Below are 25,998 nucleotides of genomic sequence, written 5' to 3' on the forward strand. Positions count from 1 at the left end.
GAGTGCACTGCTCAGGCAATGCTGGACTGAAAGGCAAATCTGTTCTGAATATTGTACTGTGGGAGCTGGTGAGGGGAAGCAAGGATGGGATGGGGGAGGGGAGATGGGAAGGAGAGAGGATTGAAAGGCTACCCCAGTAAGTACTAGACCCAAATGACAAGATCACGTGACAAAGTACCCAGGTCATGGTGCATTGAAGGTCAGCCCCATCATAACCACCCACATCTTTTGTGTCTTAGGTGCTTATGACCGGTTCCTGCCCTACATCCTCATGGGGAGCCTAACTGTACTGACAGCCATCCTTACCTTGTTCCTCCCAGAGAGCTTTGGGATCCCTCTCCCAGATACCATTGATCAGATGCTGAGGGTCAAAGGGTAAGGAAACCTCTTCTCTAAAGTCCCATAATATTTCTTCTCTAAGATCCTATAATATTTCTTCTTGATTCACTTAGCCCTCACAGTTGGCATACTCCCTGACTGTTCCATTCAGATACCACAGAACTCAGGGCATGCTGTGGATTTGTATATAGTGTAAGAGGAATGGTTTATTTCCTTGGAGTAGCCCAAAATAAAAATTAAAAACTCAACAAATTCTCCATGCAATGCCTATCAGGAGAAAGCAGCCCCAGTGATCTTGTTATCAGTCAGTGAACATTTATAAAGCAGCTACTAATGTGTAAGGCACTGTACTAAAAACTAGGGATACAAAAAAAGTTAAAACACATTCACTGCCTTCAAGGTACTCAAGAGTCCAGTAGAGAAGACAACATGCAAACAACTAAATACAAACTGTGTGTATGCACATACACACACACACACACACACACACACAGGATAAATGGGAAATAAACAGAGGGAAGGCACTAGAATTCAGGGGAATCAGGAAAGGTTTCCTGTAGAAGGTGGGATTTTATCTGGGATTTGAAGAATGCCAGCAGGTAAACATGAGGATAGAAAGCATTCCAGACGTGAAGGATGGCCAGTGAAAAAGCCTCGAAGTGCTTTCTGAGTGGAAGTGTGAGAAGGATAGGGATGTGGGGCTGAGGGAGGCAGGGGAGAATAATTTAGCCTTTGGTGTGTTAAATACTGCAGGTGTTCCCAGCGATCCTCCTGTCTGATCCTGCCCACGAAAACAAGAGCTTGCAAACAATGGGCACAGCGGTCATATGAGGCCTATAGAATATGGTTTTTCCTTTTCCTTTGGTGAAGTTCTACTCTTTTTAAAAATACTTCCTAATATATTTTAAATGCCCTGATTAGAATAGGTATACCTCTGACTGAGGCTAGCTTTACACATTTCTTACTAAATTTCATTTGCCATATTTTTTGTAGAATAAAATACAGACAAGCTTCCAGCAGCAACAACAGCAGTGACCCAAGGATATTAAAAGAAGGGGAAGAGAGACACGTAGTCCTTAAAACCACAGCCCTTTAGTGCAGCCTGGATTCAGTAAGAGGCTGAAGAAGACTTTCCTACAAGGGCTCATGAGAACACTAAGTGACCTGGAGTATTAAACATCCTGGTATTTATTACATGGAACCATCCCCTGTGTTTGTTGAATAGGCACATAGACACTGTCCTTAAAAGAAATCAAGACCAGGCTGCTTTCAATGGCATAGTGGACGTGGCTTCTCATAAGTACTTCTATACCTACTAGAATTAATGGGTATTTGAAGTGGGTATGGGGGTGAAGCACTAAATTTACGGCATAATTTGAGATTTTCTGAAAAAGACCACTAATAAAATTGGATGTTTATTTTTCTTCCTTCATTTGCTGAGGATGACAATTTTGCTTGTCTTATTTTCCTGTCTTCCCTAGGAATGCTTAACCAGACTTGTTTTCCCAGGGCTGAAGAAAAGATGGGGCTGGGAAAACCTGAATATCGTTAGGGCAGAAATGGATTTTATGCTGTAGAATGTCAGCATCCATGCAGTAATTTGCTAGCAGAATTCCTCTAATCACTTAGTACAGCTACTGGGTGACCAAAGGGTTGGGCTTGTCCAGGCCCACATAAAGAATAAAATAAAACAAATCTGCACTTCTTCCATTGTTAGAGAAGTCAAACCGTCAGTGCTGCTCCAAGATCATGAGTTACTGTTGTTGTTTTCCTAGTAGTTTGAAGGGAGCACAGAACTGGGGAATGTGGGGGGAGTCTAGGGAGAGAAAATAGGTTAATATCCAAAGCCTTGAGATTTTTCTAGCAGAGTATAGAGTGGAAGGGCCTTCTCTAGAAATCACTTGCCCTCCAAATTCTACTTAAAAAGGGAGTTAACTGGTCCCTGAGTTTTTGCCATCTGTGCCCAGCTGCAAATAAACTGGATGTGAGTAAACATTTGCTAGGAGCTAATGCTACTAGTACTTGTGTAGATGCCAAAAGTGACGACATGGGGTGCTTTCCTTTTGTGATCCCTATCATGGAAAAAATGACTAAGACTATGGATGTGATTTGAGTTTCTCCTGTTAGATTGTGGGTGTGAGTATATATCTGCTCATCCAAGTAACAGAGGTACTTACTTAATTCATGTGACAGCTGTAGTTGAAACCTGTGGGGTGAGGAGGGTAGTAAACTTTTTATTTGCCTTCTTTTTTTCCCCTTGATTCTCTTGCCATGGTACTAACTGAAACATAGTCTTCACCTGGTCAAAAAATGCATTTTTTTTTGTGAAAACTACTGTGCTTTCTTAGGGATTTTAAAAACAGACTTTAATAAACAATTTTTTTTAAATGATAGCTGTCTACAACCTTTTACTTCTTTTAAAGCCGCTGACTTATTTATCACTCTACTACTTGGTTTATGTAAGAGCTAAAAGGCTGTATCATTATCTACTCTAGTTTCCCATTGACTTTGTATAAAGTCAGCTTGGCTGATTTGATGGCTAAAGTAAAAGTACTAAATCTCCTTGTAGGTCAAATGGTACTCTCATCCCCCACCAACCCTGGTTACACCACTCCTACTTCTCTCACGGACTGATCTCTCCATAACTCAGCTCACAGATGCATCCTCCCAACCCCAGCCTGACTCAGCATATTACTGTCCCACAGCAGAGCCAGGTTAGAGAGAGTGCCAAGGTCAGTGTCACCCATCATCAGTGCTGCAAAAATCACTCAAAGGGCATGTGGTCCTCTATCTTACTCATAGGGTAAAGTAGTAACTTCACAGTATCTAAGGGTGTCCACAAACTGACTTCTGCCTCCTTTTCCAACCCTATTAATCCTGCTCCTTTTCACTTACAGTACTGTTGTGCTCCAACCAAAATAGAATACTGGCTGTTCTCCAGTCTCACCCTTCCTTCTCACTGTTCCATATATTCACTATCCCCCATCTCAAAGTGATAGTTGATCTTCACTTCAAATTCTATTATAAAGTTGTAATCATCAAGACAATCTGGTAATGGTTAAAAACTAGAAAAGTAGATCCATGGAACAGATGACATAAAGAAAAATAAGAAAACTGAACTAAAATTAACTTCATTGTTCAATAAACCCAATATAAATTACTTGGGAAAAAACTTCATATGTGACAACTACTGGTATAAATGAAAAACCTTGGCAGAAATTTTTTAGATCAGCATCTGTTGGGGGTGTAAGCTCAGTTCCACTGCAAGCATCTTATCCCATAGGCCATGATAAACTCAGAATGCCACCTAAATATTAAAGAGCCATTCCCCGATGGGCAGAAAGAAACAAAAAAAGGAGTAAAGAATTTATTAAACACTTTCATTTTTCAAGGAACTGTATTTAGGCCTCACAAGCACCCTGGGAGGTAGATACTATTATTACCCCCATTTTATAGTTGAGGAAACTGAGACAGACAGAGGTTTGTTGACTTGCCTAAAGTCATACAGCTATTAGGTGTCTGCGGCTGGATGTGAACTCGGGGCCTGCTGTCTCCAGGCCCAGCGCCACCTGTCTGGGATAGGAATAGGCAGTTCTCCAGACAATCACTCACTTTTCACAACCATATGAAAGACTGCTCCAAACCACTAGTAAGAGCGCTGAAATAACTAAGTTTTCACCTTACACCAATCAAATTGGTAAAGCTAGCAAGAAGATGCTATGGGGAAACAGGCACACACACATTATTATTGCAGCTATAAATTGGCCCAACCATATTGGAAAACAATTTGCAATCTAAAATAACCATAAAATGTCCATATACTTGAATCCAGAAGTATCATAGCTAAACATATATTCCTAACATACACTGTTAAAGATGAAAAGAAAGGCCCTCTATACACCAAAATATTTACAGATTCATTTTTGTGGTGGCAAAGAATTAGAACCAAAGTAGTTGCCCCTTCGTGAGGAAAGGGCAAATTGGAACATGAAGTTACTGTGCTGTAAGTAATGATTAATACGAAGAATTCAATACAGAATAAAGTAAGCAAAACCATAAAACAATATTCACAATAATTACAAATATGTAAATAGAAAGAGCTATGTAAAGTATAAGGATCAAGCTTGGGCCCAGAGGATAATTAAAAAAATGTAATATACTTACAGGTCACTTGTCCAAGATAGTGGACAAAATACTTTTCCCAGTCCTCACTAACTTTCAAAAAAATTCACAAAGAATAATTATGTACCACATGGAATGCTAATAGCTGAATCAAGGGGGAAAAAAGTGATAGCTCTCTCATGGTAAAAATCCTTATGAATTAATATTGGAATGATAAACTTTAAAGCTGCTCACCTGGCACTCCTTCTCCATTAGACTCCATGCTCTTAGCAGACACACACAAACTGACCTATATACTTGTGGCTGTGTCCCCACGTTGAGACCCCCTATAACTGCAAAGTCACTGTACTGCACCTCACCCCCTGCCTGCCTCCCATTTCTGCAACAAGTAGCACATGACTGATTCTGCCCAGCAACACAAATCATTCTGCCTTCTGCCTAGAGTATCCCCTAAGTTAGAGACTCCAAAGGCTTAAAAGACTATCCTAACCTCAGAACCCTGAAAAAAGTGACACAGCCCAGACAGAGAAGGAAAAAACAAGATCTAAGAGAAACCAGGACAGAGGAATAATATATGTAACTGTGCTAGCCCCAAAAGAAAGGAGACTGAAACCCAACTGGGGTCAAGAAACAAGACCAGGGAAACCTAAATCCTCTAACATGGCAGAAGGCTGAGGCAGACCTGGGTGCATGCCCATAAGCAAGGAGGCAATCAGAAAGTGAGTAACAGTGACATATCCTGTATAAAAAAAAGGGGGGAGAGGATGGAGCCAAGATGGCAGAGTAGAAAGACACACATATGCAGTGTCTCCCCACACAGCCCGTAAAATACCTATAGAGAAGGACTCTCAACAAATTCTGGAGCAGCAAAAGTGGAGAACAACAGAGTGGAGGAGATTTCCAGCCCAGGGTGACCTGAAAGGCCCATGGGAAATGTCGGATGCACCAGACATGGAGCGGAGCCCAGCCCAGCCTTGGCCATGGCTCTGGGAGGAAGACACCTTGGGAGCGGAATCTCCAGTCCCAGTAGCAGTGGTTCACAGATCCCTCAACCCACAGGCACCAAAGGTCAGTGACGGGATTTTTTTCTAACTGGGAAGGGAGAAGGACCTTCCCATAGCTCCAGCCTCAGGCAGCAGCCACAGAGGCCACATTGGGCTGGTGGTAGCCTCCTCCACAGCAACCCCTACAGCACCCCGCATCTATTGTTGGATCGTAAAACCCTGGGGGCACTGAGGAGCTGATTCTTAACCTCAGCCCTGTACAGAGGCCCTGAGGGTGTTGATCTTTATCTCACACTGAATGGCAGCCCTGCCCATGCATATCTGAAAACCAGCCCCCAGTGCTGGCTTGGCAGAACTGGAGGCCCAGTGGCTGTGGAGAGGAAACTGCTAAGATTCTGGGCACGAAAATTTTTACCTGCTCCCAGACCAGTGTACATGCTTGATTGTGCCATCTTGGAGGAACTGAGATCTTACACATTCCCAGAGTATACCCTACTCTTGACAAAGGACCCAAAAGTCAAGTTGGGAAAATGCCCAAAAAAGGGGAAAAAAATAAGACTCTAAAAGTTACTTTCTTGGTGAACAGATATCTTCTCCCATCCTTTCAGATAAGGAAGAAAAATGCTTATCATCAGAGAAAGACATAAAAAAGGCTTCTGTATCCCAAACATCCAAAATAAATATTCAATGGGCTCAGGCCATGGAAGAGCTCAAAAAGGATTTTGAAAATCAAGTAATAGAGGTGGAGGAAAAACTAGGAAGAGAAATGAGAGAGATGCAAGAAAATCATGAAAAGCAGGTCAACACCTTGCTAAAGGAGACCCAAAAAAATGCTGAAGAAAAAATAGGCTTTAAAAATAGGCTAACTCAATTGGCAAAAAGGGTTTAAAAATAAGCTTTTAAAAATTGGCAAAAGAGGTCCAAAAAGCCAATGAGGAGAAGAATGCTTTAAAAAGCAGAATTAGCCAAATGGAAAAGGAGGTTCAAAAGCTAACTGAAGAAAAGAGTTCTTTCAAAATTAGAATGGAACAGATGGAGGCTAATGACTTTATGAGAAACCAAGAAATCACAAAACAAAACCAAAAGAATGAAAAAATGGAAGATGATGTGAAATATCTCATTGGAAAAACAACTGACCTGGAAAATCGATCCAAGAGAGACAATTTAAAAATTATGGGACTACCTGAAAGCCATGACAAAAAAAAAAAAAAGAGCCTAGACATCATCTTTCATGAAATTATCAAGGAAAACTTCCCTGAGATTCTAGAACCAGGGGGCAAAATCAATATTGAAAGAATCCACTGATCACCTCCTGAAAGAGATCCAAAAAGAGAAACTCCTAGGAACATTGTGGCCAAATTCCAGAGTTCCCTGGTCAAGGAGAAAATATCGCAAGCAGCTAGAAAGAAACAATTCAAGTATTGTGGAAATACAATCAGGATAACACAAGATCTAGCACCTTCTACATTAAGGGATCGAAGGGCGTGGAATATGATATTCCAGAAGTCAAAGGAACTAGGACTAAAACCAAGAATCACCTACCCAGCAAAACTGAGTATAATACTTCAGGGGGAAAAAATGGTCTTTCAATGAAATAGAGGACTTTCAAGCATTCTGGATGAAAAGACCAGAGCTAAAAAGAAAATCTGACTTTCAAACACAAGAATGAAGAGAAGCATGAAAAGGTAAACAGCAAAGAGAAGTTATAAGGGACTTACTAAAGTTGAACTGTTTACATTTCTACATGGAAAGACAATATTTGTAACTCTTGAAACTTTTTTCAGTATCTGGGTAGTTGGTGGGATTACACACACACACACACACATTCACACAGAGCACAGGGTGAATTGAATAGGATGAGATCATATCTTTAAAAAATGAAATTAAGCAGTGAGAGAGAAATATATTGGGAGGAGAAAGGGAGAAATGGAATGGGGCAAATTATCTCTCATAAAAGAGGCAAGTAAAAGACTTTTCAGTGGAGGGAAAAAGAGGGGAGGTGACAGAAAAAACATGAAGCTTACTCTCATCACATTCAACTAAAGGAAGGAATAAAATGCACACTCATTTTAGTATGAAAACCTATCTTACAATACAGGAAAGTGGGGGAGAAGGGGATAAGCAGGGTAGAGGGGATGATGGAAGGGAGGGCCGTGGGAGGAGGGAAAAATTAGAAGTCAGCACTCCTGGGGAGGGATAGGATCAAAAGAGAGAACAGAAGAAATGGGGGCCAGGATAGGATGGAAGGAAATATAGTTAGTCTTATACAACAAGACTATCATGGAAGTCATTTGCAAAACTACATAGATATGGCCTATATTGAAATGCTTGCCTTCCCAAAGGGAATGGGTGGGGAGGAAGGGATGAAGAGAAGTTCGAACTTAAAGTTTTAGGAACAACTGTTGAGTGTTGTTCTTACAACTAGGAAATAAGAAATACTGGTAATGGGGTATAGAAAGTTATCTGGCCCTACAGGACAAAAGAGAAGATGGGGGTAAGGGAAGGGAGGGATGCTAGAAGGGAGGGCAGATTGGTGATAGGGGTAATTAGAATGCTCAGTGTTTTGGGGTAGGGGGAGGGGAGAAATGGGGAGAAAATTTGGAACCCAAAATTTTGTGGAAATGAATGTTGAAAACTTAAGTAAATTAAATTTAAAAAAGAAAAGAAAAAAGGTGGAAACATCAAAGATTTCTAGAGGAACAAAACTCAAAAACCCAGAATGCAAACAGGCAAATCAACAGAGAATCCTAAAATGAGAAAAGAATGAGCATTAATCATCAAAGAAATTACAAAACTCTCTTAACAAATATTATGAGGCAAAGGAAAGTGAATCAGTGTCCAATGACATACAGACTCCTATTGAATCCCAAGAGAGCTTGGACAGTAACAAATTCCAAAATGACCCACAAGAGAAACAAAATCAATAAGAGAATAAATTAAGAATAAATATGTCAGAAGTTTTGTTTCCTCTCACCTAACCCTTTTGCAAAGGTGGGAGGTCCACAAGTGCTTTACTCTGCACATATTTTTAGACTCTTCCAATGTACTGATCAGTTAGGCTTATTTTTTCCTCTTTTTCATTTTTTGTTTTTATAAGATGCTATTTGTTATTTGGGATGGCACTCTGGGAAGGATTAAGGGATGCATGTCAGGGGAAACCATGGTGAGATAAAAAACATTAATAAAAATGTATTTATAAACAAGGTACAGGTCTCAATGTAGTAATAAAAATGTAAGTGAGCAGAGTAGGAAAAATTTTGAATCCATAGTAGAGAGTTTCTCAAAAGATACAAAAGAGAGAATAACCAATTTGGAAAACAAATATACTGAAGTGGAAGAAAATCTGACTGAAGAGAAGAAAATGGTTTTAATATTAAAACAACTCACAATACCTATTTGCCATTGACCTCAAAGACAAGACCTTTCAAACACAAGAATGAAGAGAAGCATGAAAAGGTAAACAGCAAAGAGAAGTCATAAGGGACTTACTAAAGTTGAACTGTTTAACTAAGGTTGGACAGAGACAATATAAGAAGAACAAATCAAAAAAGCTTGAACACCATAATCCAGGAACTAATGCAAGAAAACTGCCTGGAATCTCTGACTATAGAAAACAGGCAATGGTTCAAATAATCTATAGATCACCTCCAGGAAAAAAAAAGTTTGCACTTCAAATTCCAAGATACATAGTAGTTAAATATCACAATTCTAATAACAAACAACAAATTCTGAATGCAGCCAGAAAAAAAGGTCTTCAAATGTACAGGAAAGAAAATTCAGATACTACAAGATTATTCTGGGCTGACTCAAAACCACAGAAAAAAATGGAATCATCAGAAAAGCAAAAGCAAAAAAAACCCAAAATGACAAAATCTACAAATTTGAGCTTAATCATTAGGGGAAAAAAAAGATGGCCATTCAAGAGGAATTTGAGACATTCTGAGAAGGAAAGAAAAAAAGACAGGAACAGAGTATTTGATTTATAAATACCCCAAACCATAAAAATGCAAGAAAAGTAAGTACAATTACCAAAGAAAGAATAAGTAATGAAGTAATGAAATGTTACCAATATTTAGGGATTATCATTTTTAAAAAGAGAAATAAAAGGAAAGACTAACCTACAGGGTTAAAAGCGGGGATGAGGTGGGAAGGGAATCACCAAGAGATTTTTTTTAAGTACAGAAGGGAATAAAGATATAAAGGAGTTGGGGGGAAAAAAGAAGAGAAATGAAGGTGGAAAAGCAGAACTGAAAAACCATGGATTATAGCCAACAACCCACCTGCAAGTGGAGTAAGGTATTTTGTGGGACGAAATAGCAAAGTGGGAGGGTGCATTGATGGGAGGCGGGAGAAGAGGTATAGAAGGAGATGTGTAATATACTCTTATCAAATGCACAGGTGAACATTGAAGTAATGATGATGCCTTATAGTTTCTCAACAAGTAGAGGAGAGATGGAGAATTGGAGAGGTAAAGGAAGGGAGACATTGAAACTGGCAGAATGAAGGGCAGAAACACTGAGTCCTCACTGAATAGCACTCATGGGGGGAAGAAGTTTACTCTTACGATAGGAGATGGGGGACTTCAAAGTGAGTTTTATGGGGAAGAGGTTGATGCCTTGAGATCACTTTCTCTGAAAGAGTATTTTATCGCCATGATCAACCTCTTGCCCCAGGAGAAGAAAAATTCAACATTCTAGGGTGATCTGGCACACACAAGGGGGTTAGAAGGCATAGCAGGCATAGACCCAGTGTCAACTCTACATCATCATTACATGATTATAGGAAGGAGAATGATCATGGGGAGTTCCAGTGCACAGTTTAGGACAGAGGGAAATTCCTACCAGGCCGTACTGTTTCTAGTCACATTACTTCCTTCATCAATTGATATTTTTAAGAGTGAAGCATAATAGGAAAAAAATACTAGAGGGCAAAATCTATAAAGACAGTTAAGTACAAATTAATTAGAAGATGGGATTCAAACTCAGTACTTGAGAAGCCTTAATTTTATAAGAAATACTTAAAGATTAAAGAAGAAATAACGAAGAATATCTAGACCATGAATTGAAGAATAAAATTTTAGAACAGATGAAAATGGAAGAAAATCAATGAAGAGAATAAAGAAATGTTTCTTGGATAAAAGGTGAAGAAAAATAAATTTACTAGGAAATTAAGATGATGGAGCTGGACCCTCTGAAGAGGATTCTTGTGCTCCAAGAAATAATGATGTGAATTCACAGGTGATAATTAGAGAAATATCATAAATTAAGAGTCAGAGGAAAAATAATCAAGTAGAAGAGTTTTACAACTCTCTACTGAGAGGTACCAAGGCAGCTATTTATTGTCTAGCAGTGATATGGTGCTATGCCAGACTAGAGCAGGTAATGGAAGAAAAAAACTAAAATCTCCAGGTTCTAAAATCTTCAGTGCAGCCCCAAGAGCACTTACAACAATAAAAGAACAGCCTGCCCAATAGGCATTGGTCCCAGAGTCCCAGCTGCTGCCTTCTGCCACTGCAATCTCTCCAGTTCCTACATGTTCCTGTCTCCAGCTTTGCACTGGCTTCCCTTCTCCTGTTCAGGGTAGCTTCTCTTCTTCCTCTTTCCCAAAATTACTTGACATAGGAGGGCTAATTTCTCAGTCAAAGTTAGGCCCTACAAATTCCAAGTTTAGAACAAAGCTCCCTAGAAGATGGAGAAGAGGAATGCTGGGAGGATTCCACCAGACAATAGGGCAACAATAGGGAAAGTAAGTTGTCTCCCAAAAGCACATATGTGAAATATGGAGAAATCTCTCCAGATTTGTCAAGTGTGCCTATTATTCACTTGTGGTGACTCATATTGGGGTAAACTGTACCGCCAGAAGAAAGCTAGAAATCATGGCTATATAGAGTTTGAGGTCCTTGGCAAGAAATTGAAGACCTTAGGGGCACAGATAATATTTTCAAGACTGATGTCAATTGAAGGCAAGTGCTTTAGAAAAAAAGGTCATATCTGAGAAGCAAACATTTGGCTAAGGACTTCTGATAATTGAATTTGGCTTGTTGCATTACAGCTTAAAGCAAAGGATTCCAGGGATGAATTGCAATTCATGAGATCTGACAAAAATGTATTTGATTGAGTCTTACAAATATAATCAAAAGGCCTTTAAATCAAAAAGGAAAGGGGAGGGAGAAAACTTCCCATGAGTATCTAATCAAGCTAAATACCATAAAGAGACAGGTGGAGCCAAGATGGCGGAGCAAGGCAGGAACTTACCCGAACTCTCCCAATTCACCTCCAAACAACAATAAAATAATTCCTCAAAATGAATTCTAGAGGGGCAGAACTAACAAAAAAATGGGGTAAAACAATTTTCTAGCCCAAGACAAAGTAAAAGGTCAGCAGGAAAGGTCTGTCTTCCTAGGGTAAAAAGGGAGTACAATCCAATGCAGATGATACCAAAGCAAGTCAGCAGCAAGGCCATGAGCCCCAAGTGCAAGAAGCTTGGGACAGTTCCTATGCCACCACAGGAACAAAACCCAACTTTAACATAAAATCAAAAGTCAAGTAAAAATGAGAAGAAGAAGAAGAAGAAAACAACCTAACCATAGAAGTTACTATGGTGACAAGGAAGATCAAAATAAATTCAGAAGAGGACAACACTGTGAAAACATGCAAAGCTTCAAAGAAAAGATGTGAATTTGTCTCAGACCCAAAAAAGAACTCCTGTAAGATCTCAAAAAGTATTTAAAAACTCAAATAAGAGAGGTAGAAGAAAAATTGAGGAAAGAAATGAGAGTAATGCAAGAGAATCATGAAAAAAGAGTCAACAGCTTAATAAAGGAAACACAAAACATGGAAAAAGATGCACAAAAATTAACTGAAGAAAACAATTCCTTAAAAAGTAGAATTGGTCAGATGGGAAAGGAGGCACAAAAACTGCACTGAAGAAAATAATTCTTTAAAAATTCAAATTGGGCCCACTAATGACTTCAGGAGACATCAAGAAACAATAAAACAAAATCAAAAGAATGAAAAAAATAGAAGAAAATCTGAAATATCTCATTGGAAAAACAAATGACCTGGAAAATAGATTAAGGAGAGGCAATTTAAGAATTATTGGACTACCTGAAAGCCACTCCATACCTATCAACTGGGCTAATATGACAGAAAAAGAAAACGATAAATGTTGGAGGGGAGGTATAGGAAAACTGGGGCACTAATGGACTGATCCAACCACTCTGAAAAGCAAGCCCCAAAAGGCTACAAAACTGTACATACCTTTTGATCTAGTGATATTGGTATTAAGTCTGTATCACAAAGCAATTTTTAAAAGAGGAGAGAAGGGGACAGAACTTATCTGTACAAAATATTTATAGCAGCTCTTTTTGTGGTGGCAAAGAACTGGAAATTGAAGGGATGTATGTCCAAAAAAAGGAGAATGGCTGAACAAGTTATGGTATATGATGGTAATGGGATGCTATTATGCCATAAGAAATGACAAGTAGGATTTTAGAAAAACCTGGAAAGACTTATAAGAACTGATGCAAAGTGAAATGAGCAGAACCAAGAGAACATTGTACACAGTAACAGCAATATTGTATAATGATCAACTGGGAACAACTTAGCTATCCTCAATAATGCAATGATCCAAGACAATTCCAAAGGACTTATGATAAAAAAAATAATGCTATCTACCTCCAGAGAAAGAACTGATGGAGTCTGAATGCAGATCCAAGCATACTATTTTTCACTTTTTTTATGGTTTTTTTCTTGTTCTGTGTTTTCGTTTACAAATGACTAATATGGAGGTGTTTTGTATGGTTGCACATGTACAACCTACATCAAGTTGCTTGCCACCTCAGGGAACAGGGAGGGGAAGGAGGAAAGGAAAGAATTTGAAACTCAAAATTTTTGAAAAGAATGTTAAAATTGTTTTTATATATAACTGAGAATAAAATATTATTTAAAAATACCATAAATAAAAGCTAAAACACAAGAAGAATAGCAGTATAGATACCCAATAATTCACAGAAAAAGTAAAACAAGAAAGTAGCCAATGACAAAAACCAGGTCTTCAAATATTTATATGTAAATGTATAGAATATATGGAATAAGCAAGGTAAAATAGTGATATTTACATAAAGAGTCAAATTATACCTTGTAGAAAAAAAGTGAGACAGTGGTATGTGATCTATGCCCAGAGCACTAAGACTTGTCCAGGGTCACAATGTGTCCAGAAAGGGACTTGAATTCAGGTCTTCATGGCCAACTCTTTATCCATTTTGCCATGCTGCCTCTCTTTGGTTTTATTATTTTGATAGCCTTTTTTAGAAATTTCAACTTATCTATTTCTCTAATATTCAAGATTTCCTTTTTTGCATGTATTTTGAATTTGTTTACTTTTTAGTTTTCTCATTTATAACTTTTCAAAGAAAAGATATGAATTGGTCTTAGGTCCAAAAAAGAACTCCTGGAAGAGCTCAAGAAGGATTTTAAAACTCAAATAAGAGAGGTAGAAGAAAAATTGAGGAAGAAATGAGAGTGATGCAAGAGAATCATGAAAAAGTGTCAACAACTTGATAAATAGGGAGCACAAAAAATGGAAAAAGATACACAAAAATTCATTTAAAAAAACAACTCCTTAAAAAGTAGAATTGGTCAAATGGGAAAGAAGGCACAAAAAAAATGGGAAAAGACGCACAAAAATTCACTAAAGAAAACAACTACTTTGATTATATGTTTTCAAGGGTATATTTTACTGCTTCATTCTTTAGCTTCATCCCAGTATTATCATTATCATTATCATTTTCCATAGTTATTCTTTCTACAATTTGTTTGTTGACCTGCTCATTATTTAGGATTTCATTATTTGGTCTCCCTTTAGGTCTATGTCTGTTGCTTGGGATGCTTGAATTACTATTTTTATTGCATTATGGTCTATAAGCAAATGCTCTGGGCATTTTCATTGGCTGTTCTCCAAACTTGACATGCTCTCCCTCCTCATCTCCACCTCCTTATTTCTCTAGCTAAAATGTTACCTTTTACAGTAAGTTTTTTTCCAATCTCTCTTAATTCTAATTCCTTCCCTCTGTTAATTATGTCCAATTTATCTTGTATATAGCTTGTTGGTACATAGTTAGTTGTTAGAAGGTTGTCTCCCCCGGTAGATTGTAATCTCTTCAAGAACACAGGCTCTCTTTTACCTTTCTTTCTATTCCAGTGCTTGGCACAGTGCATGGCACCTACTAGGTGTTTAATAAATACTTAATGACCAACTGACTGTAATAAATGTATATGGTGTTTCTATTTTTTAATATTTATTTGCAATTTCTCTGTCTAATGCATGGTTTATTTTCATATGCTTTATGAGGTCTCATTCAAAAATCACCATAAACCTTTTAGTTTTAAATTCTCCAAGAGTTTTCTCAGTTCTGTAAATTTTGTCTATCTTTTTGTTTTTATCCACCTCTCCAGGAGGAACATTTAAACCTGTGATTTTTGTGTTGCTATTCATGTCTTTTTTGTAATTCAATTAATTTTTCATTTATGAGCTTAGATGTTCTACAATTTTACATATTTTATGTTGATATTAGTTTGTTGCTTATATGTGTTTATTGATGTCCTGAATTTTTCTTAGCTTTCTTTAGTAGTGTGATTGCAGCTCATACTTTTTTCGGATTCACCTAATGCCCAGCAAATTTTTTTTGCAGCCTCTCACTTTGGTTATATATATATATATATATATATATATATATATGTATATATATATATATATATATATATATATATATATATACATATATATATGTTTCTTATAAGCAACATATTGTGGGGTTTTGTCTTCTTAGCCATTCTGACATTCTTTTTTATTGTTTAGTCCATTCCCATTTAAAGTTATAAGTTAATGTGTGGTTTTTCTCCATCAGTCTTTATGGCTTTTTTAAAAAATATTTTTAAAATTCTCTTCTTTTTAGCCAATACATTGTCCCTTTGATTATTTTTGCTGAAGATACTTTGAAGGCATGAACTTTGTCATTTTTAATTTTTGTATCACCAGCATTAAGCACAGTGCCATATACATCAGTCAGTCAGTAAGCGTTCATTAAGTGCCTGCTACGTGCCAGGCACTAGAAATACAAAGAAAGGAAAAAGACAACCCCACCCTTGAGGCCCTCACAATCTAATGAGGGAGACAACATGCAAACCCCTATGTATGAACAAGCCAAATATAGGATAAATAAAGAATAACTGTAACCCTAGGTTGGTCTCTAAGTATGTTCTGTCCTAACATGGAGCCAGCCTTGAGCAGCTTTTGAGTTTGCCCAGTTATTCTAACTCGAACATGAAGTCTGTTTTATCCCCTATCATGTTGGTGGAATAACCTTCTTTGAATGGCTGTCTGCAGCTTTAAAACTGGTGAGATTGAGCCAGTCGCTCTCTTTTCTCCACCATCTTTTTGGCTTGGCTATTTTCCGCCACTCCTAGCTGCTGTACTCACCATGGATGCCATGATTTTAAACCCGGTGAGAAGAAAGGGACTTGTGTTCCCCTGATACTTCAGATGGGTCTGGTGGTTTTGTTCCTGCTCTCTTACTTGTCCTGATTCAGGTTCTGTAAACCCAGGAGTTTGAGCCATGATGACCTTGGAGCCAGGTTTACAGGCAGGGTAGTGGGCCAGCCAGGCCAGCATGGAAGCCCTGAGAAGTGAGGGTGCCTGGAACTTAAGCTCAAGAGGAGTTTTGGACTTGGAACTGAGCCTGTGCTCTTTGGGAGCAAAGCTAAACTATGAACCTAATCTCCTTACCCACCCCAGACTAATTTGGGAAGAGGAAGATGGAAGAGAGAAGGAGGAGTACACCTACCACGTGTTGAAGGAAATAAATTTGTATATTTGTGATTATACCTTTAGAAGTAAACATTCACTTTGTAAAAGCTCCATCATATTACATAACCAACAGAAGAAAAGTATTAAAATTAAGTAGGATTGGGAAAGGCTTCCTGTAAAAGGCACAATTTTAGCTGGGACTTGAAGGAAATTAGGAAAACTAGACAGCAGAGATGAGGAGGGAAACCATTTCAAGCAAGGATAGTCAGCAAAAATTTCCAGAATCAGGAGATGGAGTGTCTTGTTCAAGAACAGCAAGACTGGTGTCACTGGACGAAAGAATATATGTGTGGGGGGAGAGGGGGTGGTTTAAAGTATAAGAAGACTGGAAAGGTGGGGGAGAGGAGCTAAGTTGTGAAAGGCTTTGAATGTCAAAGGATTTTATATCTGATCTTCAAAGTAATAGGGAGCCACAGAAGTTTATTGAGGAGGAGAGGTGTCATAGTTAGACCAGTGTTTTAAGAAAATCACTTTGGAAGATTCTGGAGGATAAACTGGAGTAAGGAGAGATCTGTGGTAGGCAGACTAACCAGAAGGCTACTGGTAACAATCTAGATGTGAGGAGATGAGAGCCTACACCACAGAAGTGATGGTATCAGAGGAAAGATGGAGGTGTATTGGAGAGATGTTATGAAAGTAAAAGCAAAAGCAAAATGGCAGCAAAATGGATATGGGAAGTGAGAGAGGGAGGAGTCAAGGATGACACCTAGGCTGTGAGGCTGGGAAGGATACTGGAGGATAGTGGTACCCCTTAACAGTAAAAGAGAATCTTGGAAGAGGGAAGGATTTAGGGAAAAAGATTATGAGTTCAGTTTTGGACATGATGAGTTCAAGATATCTATGGGACATCCACTTGGAGATGTCTGAGAGGTAGTTGGTCAGCCAAGAGGATACAGCTGGATAAATAGATTTGAGAATCCTTAGCATACAGATCTCTAGGAGCTGAAGAGAACAAGTGAAATGGTGTAGAGGGAGAAAAAGGCCCAAGATAGAACCCTATGGGACACCCACATTTGGCAGGCATTCTCTGGATGAAGATCCAACAAAGGAAACTGAGAAAAATAAATGGTAGGCATTTTATCTTAATTAAATTACGTTTAACTGAATTTTCTTGATGAGAGGAAGCCCCCGCTTAGTATACATTTGTCTAGAGGAGCAACCAAATGTTAAAGGGTAAAAATCTTCCCCTGAGATTTTCAGAAAGGGCAAGGCATTCTAAAGGTGAAGTTAATGCAAAACCTGGTGTCAAAAGCCAGGGTCTTTTGAAGGGTCATGGGTGTTGCATTTAAGAAGACACCTTACATCTCTCCATTTACTCTCTGATCCAGTTACATTGGTCTCTTTGCTCTTCCACAAAAAAAAGACACTCTGTCTTTGAACTCTTGGCATTTTCACTGACTATCCTCCATAGTTGGAATATTCTACCTCCTCATAGGCACCTCCTGGTTTCCCTGGCCTCCTTCAGGTCCCAACTAAAATGTCACCTACAGAAAGCCTTTCCCAACCTCTCTCAGTTCTAGAGTCTTCTCTCTATATATAACATTCATCCCGTATATTGTACATATCATTTGCTTATGATTTTACATTTGATTGTGAGTTCCTTGAGGACAGGATCTATCTTTGGCAGAGTTTAGCACAATACCTGGCTCAAAGAAAGCACTTAATTAAATGCTTATTGATTCCCTGACATGAAATTTACAAAGGTCACACTCTTTCATATGATAGTGTACATCAAACATAAAAAAAAAAAAATGGTTTCACCATAAATCCAAGTACTTAAAGTGCTTCACAGGGTTAATTTATTGAAGAGATTTTTGAAATTTTAGTTTTCCCACAAGCCCCTTCTTCAGAATAAGTTTTGAAATGTCTCCGTAAATCTCAATTGCCATGCCATGCTTCAAAAAAGCACGTCAGCTTCTCCATTATCAAAGTCCAACTTACCTTTCTCCATGAAATTGACCCATCCTCATTACTCTCTCCCTTATATGTTATTCTACTGTACTCTTTCTTCTACCACTTAATTAGCACTTTGTTAAATACCATCTTATTCTCTAATTGTCTGTCCTATATAATTTAGTACTTTTCTACATGGTTTTGCCTGTTATTATGTCATTTGTTTTAGTCTTGTTTTGCCCGATAGACTATAAATCTCTTGTGGGAAACTGCAAATCTTATGATTCTCCTATTGCCCCTATAATACGCAGCATGCTGCTAAGCATATAATCAGTTATGAAGCATTTATTAAGCCCCTACTATTGAGAGGGGGAAGAGAGGGAATAAGCATTTTTAAGTGCATACTATGTGTCAGGCACTAAGCTAAGTGCTTTATGAATATTTTCTCATCTGATTCTCACAACAACCCTGTGAGGTGAGTGCTAATGCCAGACACTGGGAAAACAAAGACAAAAATGACACTCTCTGTTATCAAGGAACTTTGATTCTATCAGAAAGGAATATGCGAATATAGGGATATACAAAATACACATAATAATTGGAAATTCTTGGCAGTCTGATCTCCCACCCATTTCTTCTTTCTGTCTTCAGAAATAGATTTGGGATTCATGGTAGAACAAGATCTTGTTAATCTACCTTTATCTCCTCAGTCAAAAGTGATCTGTCCTATCTATATATTGTGAAAGCCTTGGGTTCCTATTTCATTCACACACTAGTTTTCTATTTTGTATCACAGATTTGTGGATGTCTGTTCTAGACTGCAAGCTCTACAAGGAAAATGATGGAATCTTAATTTGTCCATCTATTTATCTTTCTATCTGGACTCACACACTTACTAGCTGTGTGACCTAGTCACTTACATCTATCTCAGTTTCCTCAACTGTGAAATGGAGTAATAATAGTACCTACCTTGAAGGGTTTTTAAAAATCTTATTTAATATTTAATTTTCTCCAATTACATGTAAAAACAATTTTAAAATCCTTTTTTCTTTCAGATTTTGAGTTCCAAATTCTCTCCTTCCCTCTCCTCCCTCCATTGAGAAGACAAGCAATTTGACATAGGTTATACATGGATAATCATGCAAAACACAATTGAAGGGTTACATCAAGTATCAAATCAAATGAAATAATATTTGTAAAAGTGCCTAAGAAAATTTATATCTCTGAATACTTTTAAAAATCATATTAACCAATGGTTTATCTTTTTATTGTCTTTTCATAGCATTATTTATTAATTCAACAGATTTTAACAATCAATTTTATTAATTTTATTAATGTCACCTTTAATTTTTAGGATTTCCAGTTTAGTGTTTAGCTAGAGATTTTAAATTTATTCTTCTTCTAGTTTTTTAAATTGCATACCCAATTCATTGGTTTGCTTTTTCTCTGTTTTACTGATACAAGTATTCAGAGATATAAATTTTCCTAGGCACTTTTATAAATATTATCTCATTTGATTTCATACTTGACATAACCCTTCAATTGTGTTTTGAGTGATTATCCATGTATAACCTATGTCAAATTGCTTATCTTCTCAATGGAGGGAGGAGAGGGAAGAAAAGAATTTGGAACTCAAAATTATGAAAAGACAATAAAATAAAAATAACCATTGGTTAATATGATTTTTAAAAAGAGAGGAGAGAACAAAGTTGTTAGTATGAAAAGTGAAAAGAGCAAATATACCACTAATGAGGATAAAATCAGAGTAATTATTAGGAGTTGCCCAATTATATGGGCAATATAATTTGCCCAATTATATGCCAATAAATTTAACAATTTAAGTGAAATGGAAGAATACTTACAAAACTATTAAGTGCCTAGATTTACAGAAGAGGAATTGGAATCCCTAAATAAATCTATTTTAGAAAAAGAAATTGAACATGTTATAAATGAACGTCCTATAAAAAGGGTCAACTCCAGAAGGATTTACAAGAGGCAAGGTCTATTCCTTGAATGGGCATTACTTCACTTTAAGTGAGTACCTGAAAAGGCCTTAGCCTAAAAGAGCAAGGGTCTCCCCTTGCATCCTGGGCCATCTCCAGTCATCCTGATGAATATCTGGTTGCTGGACCCAGATGGCTCAGGAGGAGAAAGTGAGGCTGGTGACCTTACATAGCCCTCTCTTACTCAAATCAAAGTCAGCTGCAAGTCATGTCATTTCCCTGATGTCATGGTCCTCTTTGAAAATGAAGGACAAACATATTAGCAGGTGCCATATAAGTGCTTATTCATTTCCTTCCTTTCTATCTCTCCCAGAATAAATCTTTGTATTTGGATTCAGTAAATGGATTGAAAAAATGCATCAGAGAAAGTGAGATTTGGGGACTGTATATATGGAGGGCTAAATAAGCATTACTTTACTTTTCTCAGCATCTCCATATTTAAAATGGAGCTAAAAGTACCTTCATAAATTACCCAGGAAGTTGTTGTGAGCAAATGCAAGATAACATTTGACAAGAGCTTAGTTGCCTTGGTCCCTTGTACCCAGACCTTGTATGAGCCTTATACTCAGTCAATAATCATTTATTAAGTGCTTACTACATGTCAGTCACTGTGCTAACCACTGTGGATACAAAAAGAGGCAAAAGACAATCTCCGTCCTCAAGGAGTTCACAATCAGATGCTATTTACAGGATGAAGAGGAAATGATTAACAGAAGGAAGGCAATGGAATTAAGAGGGGTTGGAAAAGGAGAAGGCTCTCTATCTGGTTTTGTTGTTCACTGGGCTGTCGGGGTTTCATGGTGTGTTATGGGGGTTATGTTGAAAGAATTCACATATTCAGACTATCTCCAATGCAAGCAAAGACATGTATTGAGGATTACACTCTCTAGGGGCCTGAGTTCCAAAAGGAACTGACAACTTGTCAGGGAAAGATGGGGATTTTTAATAGGGCAAAAGATGCAATTACATAACAGAATATATGAATATTAAAAAAGCAGAAAGGATTTGTCAAGGGATTAGGTAATAGATAGGGGTCCCTGCCTCAGTGGAACTGTGCATATGATTATCCACAATGCATGCAGAAAAACCCACCGGGGTGGGGGGAGTGTACATATGATAATAAGCCTCTCTATGTCATAAGTTCACCTAAAGGGTAGCTTTTGCTATTACTGCACAGGTACCTACTTAGAGAAAGTCCCTTCTATTGTTTTAGGGTCCACATCCCACTTGGGCATCCTGATGGTGCTGCTTTCTAATTAGCTAATTAGTGGTCCTGTCTGAGATTAGATAGATGTGGCTGTGGTTGAGGACATGGACACACCTGTTGTTTCTGTGAGGAATATGAGGAATGGGTCTGGGGGCAGTGGCTAGCAAGAGGCAGTGGCTGGGATTCTATTACATGGACATACCAGTTGTTCTAGTGGGGCATGAGTTCATGGACACACCTGCTGTTCTAATGAAGCAATGAGGCATATATGAGGAAATTAGGATACTGAGTTGGAGAGGAGGGCAGGGGGCAGTGTGTAGATAAGGGCAGTGGGTCTGCTGTTCAGTGAGGACTATGATTGAGTCTGGGGGGCAGCGGTGCGCTTAAAGTCAGATTGTGCAGCTAAATCAGGACATGCCTGCTGTTCAGTCAGGCCCATAAGGAAGTTAGAATACTGGAGCTGGGGGCAGCTTTATTAGGATTCCATCAGGGCGAGGTTGAGGTTTTCAAAGTATTCTGAGTTCTGATTCAAGCTAGTTAGCATACTAACATATGCAAACCACAACCGTTCTAATATACACTTGGAATGTTCTTTCAAATGAGCCAGAAAGACAACATGGTGTGGGGGGGAGAGAACAACAGGCCCTGGAGAGTTCCTAGTTTTGCTACTTCTTACTTAGGCAACCTTTGGCCTGAGCCTTAGTTTTCCCATCTCTGTGTAACCTTTGTGTCTGAGGCTCCTTCTAGACACAAAAACTTAGGTACACTTTGGAGACACCTTTTGCCTCTGCCAAGTGGGACCTAGAACTTCAACGATCAGCATTCTTCCTTACAAGCCCTCTGGCTCACTCTGCCTCAGTCTCTTCATCTGTAAAATGGGGATAATAATAACACATGCTTGTAAAGTGATTTACAAATCTTTAAAGCCCTTTAAAAATGCTATTATTAGGTTAACAGTAAATGAACAGAAACGACTCACATTCAAGCAAATCAAGAGATTCCTCTTCTATGTACTGAAACTCCCTGACCCCATTACCAAGGACCTGTGTAGTCCGTGTAATTTACAACATTACCTTGGGTTGGGACTCTTGAACAAGGTAAAAGAACTCATCTCTGAGCTCAGAGTCAAAAAGACCCCCTTTCCAGTGGACCAGCTGGTCTCTCTGGGGTCTACGCAGGCCTCATGATTTATACAGTCCTAATCTGTGTGGGACTTTCAAAAAGGGGAGAGGGCTTGAGAGTCATTCCTCCATACAAGAAGCTCTTTATGATGTTCTATGCAATTCTTCTGCCATAGGTGTTCCCCTACTTTTGATGCATAATGAGAGCCAAATAATGGGGAGAACTCAGAAGGCCTCCAACTAGTCTGTATTATCCTCTATAAAATGACTCACCATTGGCCGCTGTTTACCTCTTTCCTCCCCCAGTCCCTATGCAACATTCCTGTTACTGACATCATTACTTCCCACTGAGTTTTGGGCATGTCAGGCAAGGCCAACCTCAGGATGCTTTGATGGTTTAGGTCCTGGATTGGTACAAAACAGAACAGTCGTAGACCATCTAAGAGTTACCAAAAGGAAACTTACTTAACCCTAGCATGGAAAAGCTATTCAGCAAAGATACAGCATTAATTCCATTGGGTACAGCTTCTCTTCCTCTGTGCTGGCTATGTTTGAGAATCAGACAAGCTTACGGAGACCAATTCCTATCTCCTCGTGGCCTGACTTCCTAGTACCAAGAAACTATTTCAATGGCCCAAGTTTCATGGGTCAATTAAGCCTAGAGGATGGTTTCACTTCCATTTTAGGAAAAAACTAGCTCTTATGGTAAGAAAAATAACTAGTAGGCTAGGCTAGTTTCTCATTAAAGGGTATTAGAATCCATCACTGAAATTTAGTTGGCTCATTTGGAACTATGCCCAAATTTAGTTGGCTTATTTGGAACTATGCTATAAAATACACACAGACCCTTTGATCCAGCAATACCACTACTAGATCTGTATCCCAAAGAGATCATAAAAAAGGGAAAAGGATCCACATGTACAAAAATATTTATAGCCATTCTTTTTGTGGTGGCAAAGAATTGGAAATTGAGGGGATGCCCATTAATTGGGAATGGCTGAACAAGTTGTGCTATATGTATGGAATGGAATACTATTGTCCTACAAGAAATAATGAGCAAGCAGATTTCAGAAAAACCTGGAAGGACTTACATGAACTGATGCTGAGTGAACAGAAACAGAATATTGTTCACAGTAACAGCAGCATTGCGCAATGATCAACTTTGATAGGCTTAGCTCTTCTCAGCAATACAGTGATCCAAGACAATTCCAAAAGACTCGTGATAAAAAATGCTACCCACATCCAGAGGAAGAACTATGGAGTCCGAATATCGATTGAAGCATACTATTTTCTTTTTTTTCTTGGTTGTGGTTTTCCCCTTTTGTTCTGATTCTTCTTACACAACATGACTAATGTGGAAATATGTTTAATATGATCATACATGTATAACTTATATCAGATTGCTTACCATCTTGGGGAGGGAGAGAAGTGGGAAGGAAGGAGAAAAAAATTACAACTCAAAATCTTATAAAAGTGTAATTAGAAAAAATAAAATATTATTAAGTGGAAGGGGGAAAAGAGAAGAAATGTAGTTGCCTCAGGTGACTAATTCTACAGAGAAGTATGTTCCCGGTGACCTAAGTACAAAAGCCAGCCCAGGAACAGACGAGTTACTCTTCTTCCAGCTTGACCAGTACACCAGCATGGCCAGCACAGAGAGATAGGGAAGCTGTACTCCCCTGAATCAATGCATGTTCTGCGTCTTTTCCAGGATATGGCTGCAGATCCTTCTGTGGAATCTTAGATGGGCTGTGAATGTCTCATTTAATTTCAGTTATAATCCTGAATATAATCCTATAACAATTGGTGGTAATTGACAGTATTTGTATCAGAACAGCCTTGCTGAAGTTGGGAAGTCCTGTGCTTTTCTTGGTACCAATCAGCCCAATACCATAAGGTATCCCCATGAGGAGGGGACCTAAGTTGATCTATGAATTAATAAAAGCAAGGTCACTTGGCTGTATCAGGAAAGGCTATTCAGAACGGGTTATAGCATTGGATTTCAATGGGGCACAGCTTCCTTGCCTTTGTGCCCACCAAGCTTGTGGACAAGTTAGAACAACAACAAGCGTTGTCAATCCTGAGGGAGGAGCCCCTGACCCCTCATCCTCTGGCTTTTGTCCTTGGGCCACCAGGAAGCTAAGTCAGAGTCAGAGAACCCAGGGAAAATTAAGACTGAAGGGCAGGTCAAATACCTTTTGAGGGGAAAAACTCACCTAAGCTAAGTGGCAGAAAACCCCACTATATGCCCTCGCCAGCTGTGCTGGGACAAGCACTGCCCCTCACTCCCTTTCTGTCCTGCCACCTCCTCATTCTGGACATCAGGGCTGCCCCATGAAAGGGAGCTCCAGCACGGCTCCTCCCCCACCAACCTTTAGTCAAAGGAAAGGGCCCCGAACTGAGGGAAGGGATTCCTCTGGCCCCTGCCACATGTAACATAAGAGGACTGGGCTTGGATGTTAAAACTCAGACTCTAAATACCTAAAAGAAAATCCTATGCCATGTCTATTGGATTAGAGCAGTATCTGCAAGAAGAAAAGGCAGCTAGACTTCCCTTAATCACCTCGGATGCAGGGACTCAGGGCTGGGCTGTTTGGGGTCTTTAATTTGGTTTTACATTCTTCAATCCCTCCTTTCCCCTCACCTCTGTCCTCCTCCCCCTCCCCCGCTTGTCCCTCTCCTCTACACTCCCTTATCCTCCCCTCCTCCTCCGCCCCCTCCTCCTCTCCCCCTCCGTCTCTCCCCCCCCTCCTCCGCCCCCTCCCCTCCCTTTGCTTCGGCTCAGTGGCACTCCCGCCACCGGCCGCCTGGGGGCGCTGCGAGCCTCCTGCCCGCAGCCCTGGCCCTGGGGAGCCCGCCGGCCGTGGCCTTCCAGGCCCGGGCACGCGGAGCCTTGGCGGGGGGAAGAGGGAAGACCAGGGCGCTCCGGCCGGGCTTTTCCAGGGCCGGTTTTCCCCCTTGGAACTTCCAGGCTCCGGACTCCCGCGCGCCCGCCAGGACCCTGACTCACACCGGGACTCCCCCACGCCAGCTGCCCTTGACCCCAGCGCCCCCCCGCGGCCCGCGGAGAGGCGGCCCCGCCCCGCCCCCCGCCCCGCCCGGGCCGCGCCGAGCCGGCCTGGGCTCTGCTGCCTAGTTCCCGGAAACTCCTCGATTTCGCGGTCCGAGCCGGCTTTGCAAGAAACCGAAACTGCGGCCGGAGGCGGCCCGGCCCGAGGTGGGCGGCCGTGGGGCGCGGGGGGCGGCTCCCCGGGACGGGGGCCGGAAACCAGATGTGCAGCCCCGCGGGAGGGGGCTGGGAGGACCCGGGTCACCTGGGCCCACCCCGGCATTTTACAGATAGGGAAACTGAGGCCCGCGGAGATGGGCCGTGCCCAAGGGCACGCAGGTGCCAAAGGCTCGAGGCTTGGGCCCTCTCTGGCCGTGTGACCTCGGCCTGGGCC

The 25,998-nt window shown here is 39.8% G+C and overlaps 1 protein-coding gene across 3 annotated transcripts in view; it reads left to right on the forward strand.

Moving 5' to 3' along the window:
* LOC140518139 (organic cation/carnitine transporter 2-like) overlaps positions 1-2,730 on the forward strand; it is a 52,594-nt gene extending 49,864 nt beyond the window's left edge. For 2 of the 3 annotated variants that reach the window (XR_011971835.1, XR_011971836.1), the window contains exon 10: positions 240-375. Coding sequence is in view for 1 of the 3 variants with exons in the window: in XM_072629996.1 (XP_072486097.1) it covers positions 240-375; positions 1,333-1,435 (239 nt within the window). In the remaining 2 variants the exon portion in view is untranslated. Of the gene's footprint in view, positions 1-239; positions 376-1,332 lie in introns of those variants that run through there. The other variant, XM_072629996.1, reaches the window with a different exon arrangement.
* Positions 2,731-25,998: the final 23,268 nt, after the last annotated feature.

The sequence above is a fragment of the Notamacropus eugenii genome, chromosome 1, assembly GCF_028372415.1.
Source record: "Notamacropus eugenii isolate mMacEug1 chromosome 1, mMacEug1.pri_v2, whole genome shotgun sequence".
Classification (NCBI taxonomy): Eukaryota; Metazoa; Chordata; class Mammalia; order Diprotodontia; family Macropodidae; genus Notamacropus; species Notamacropus eugenii.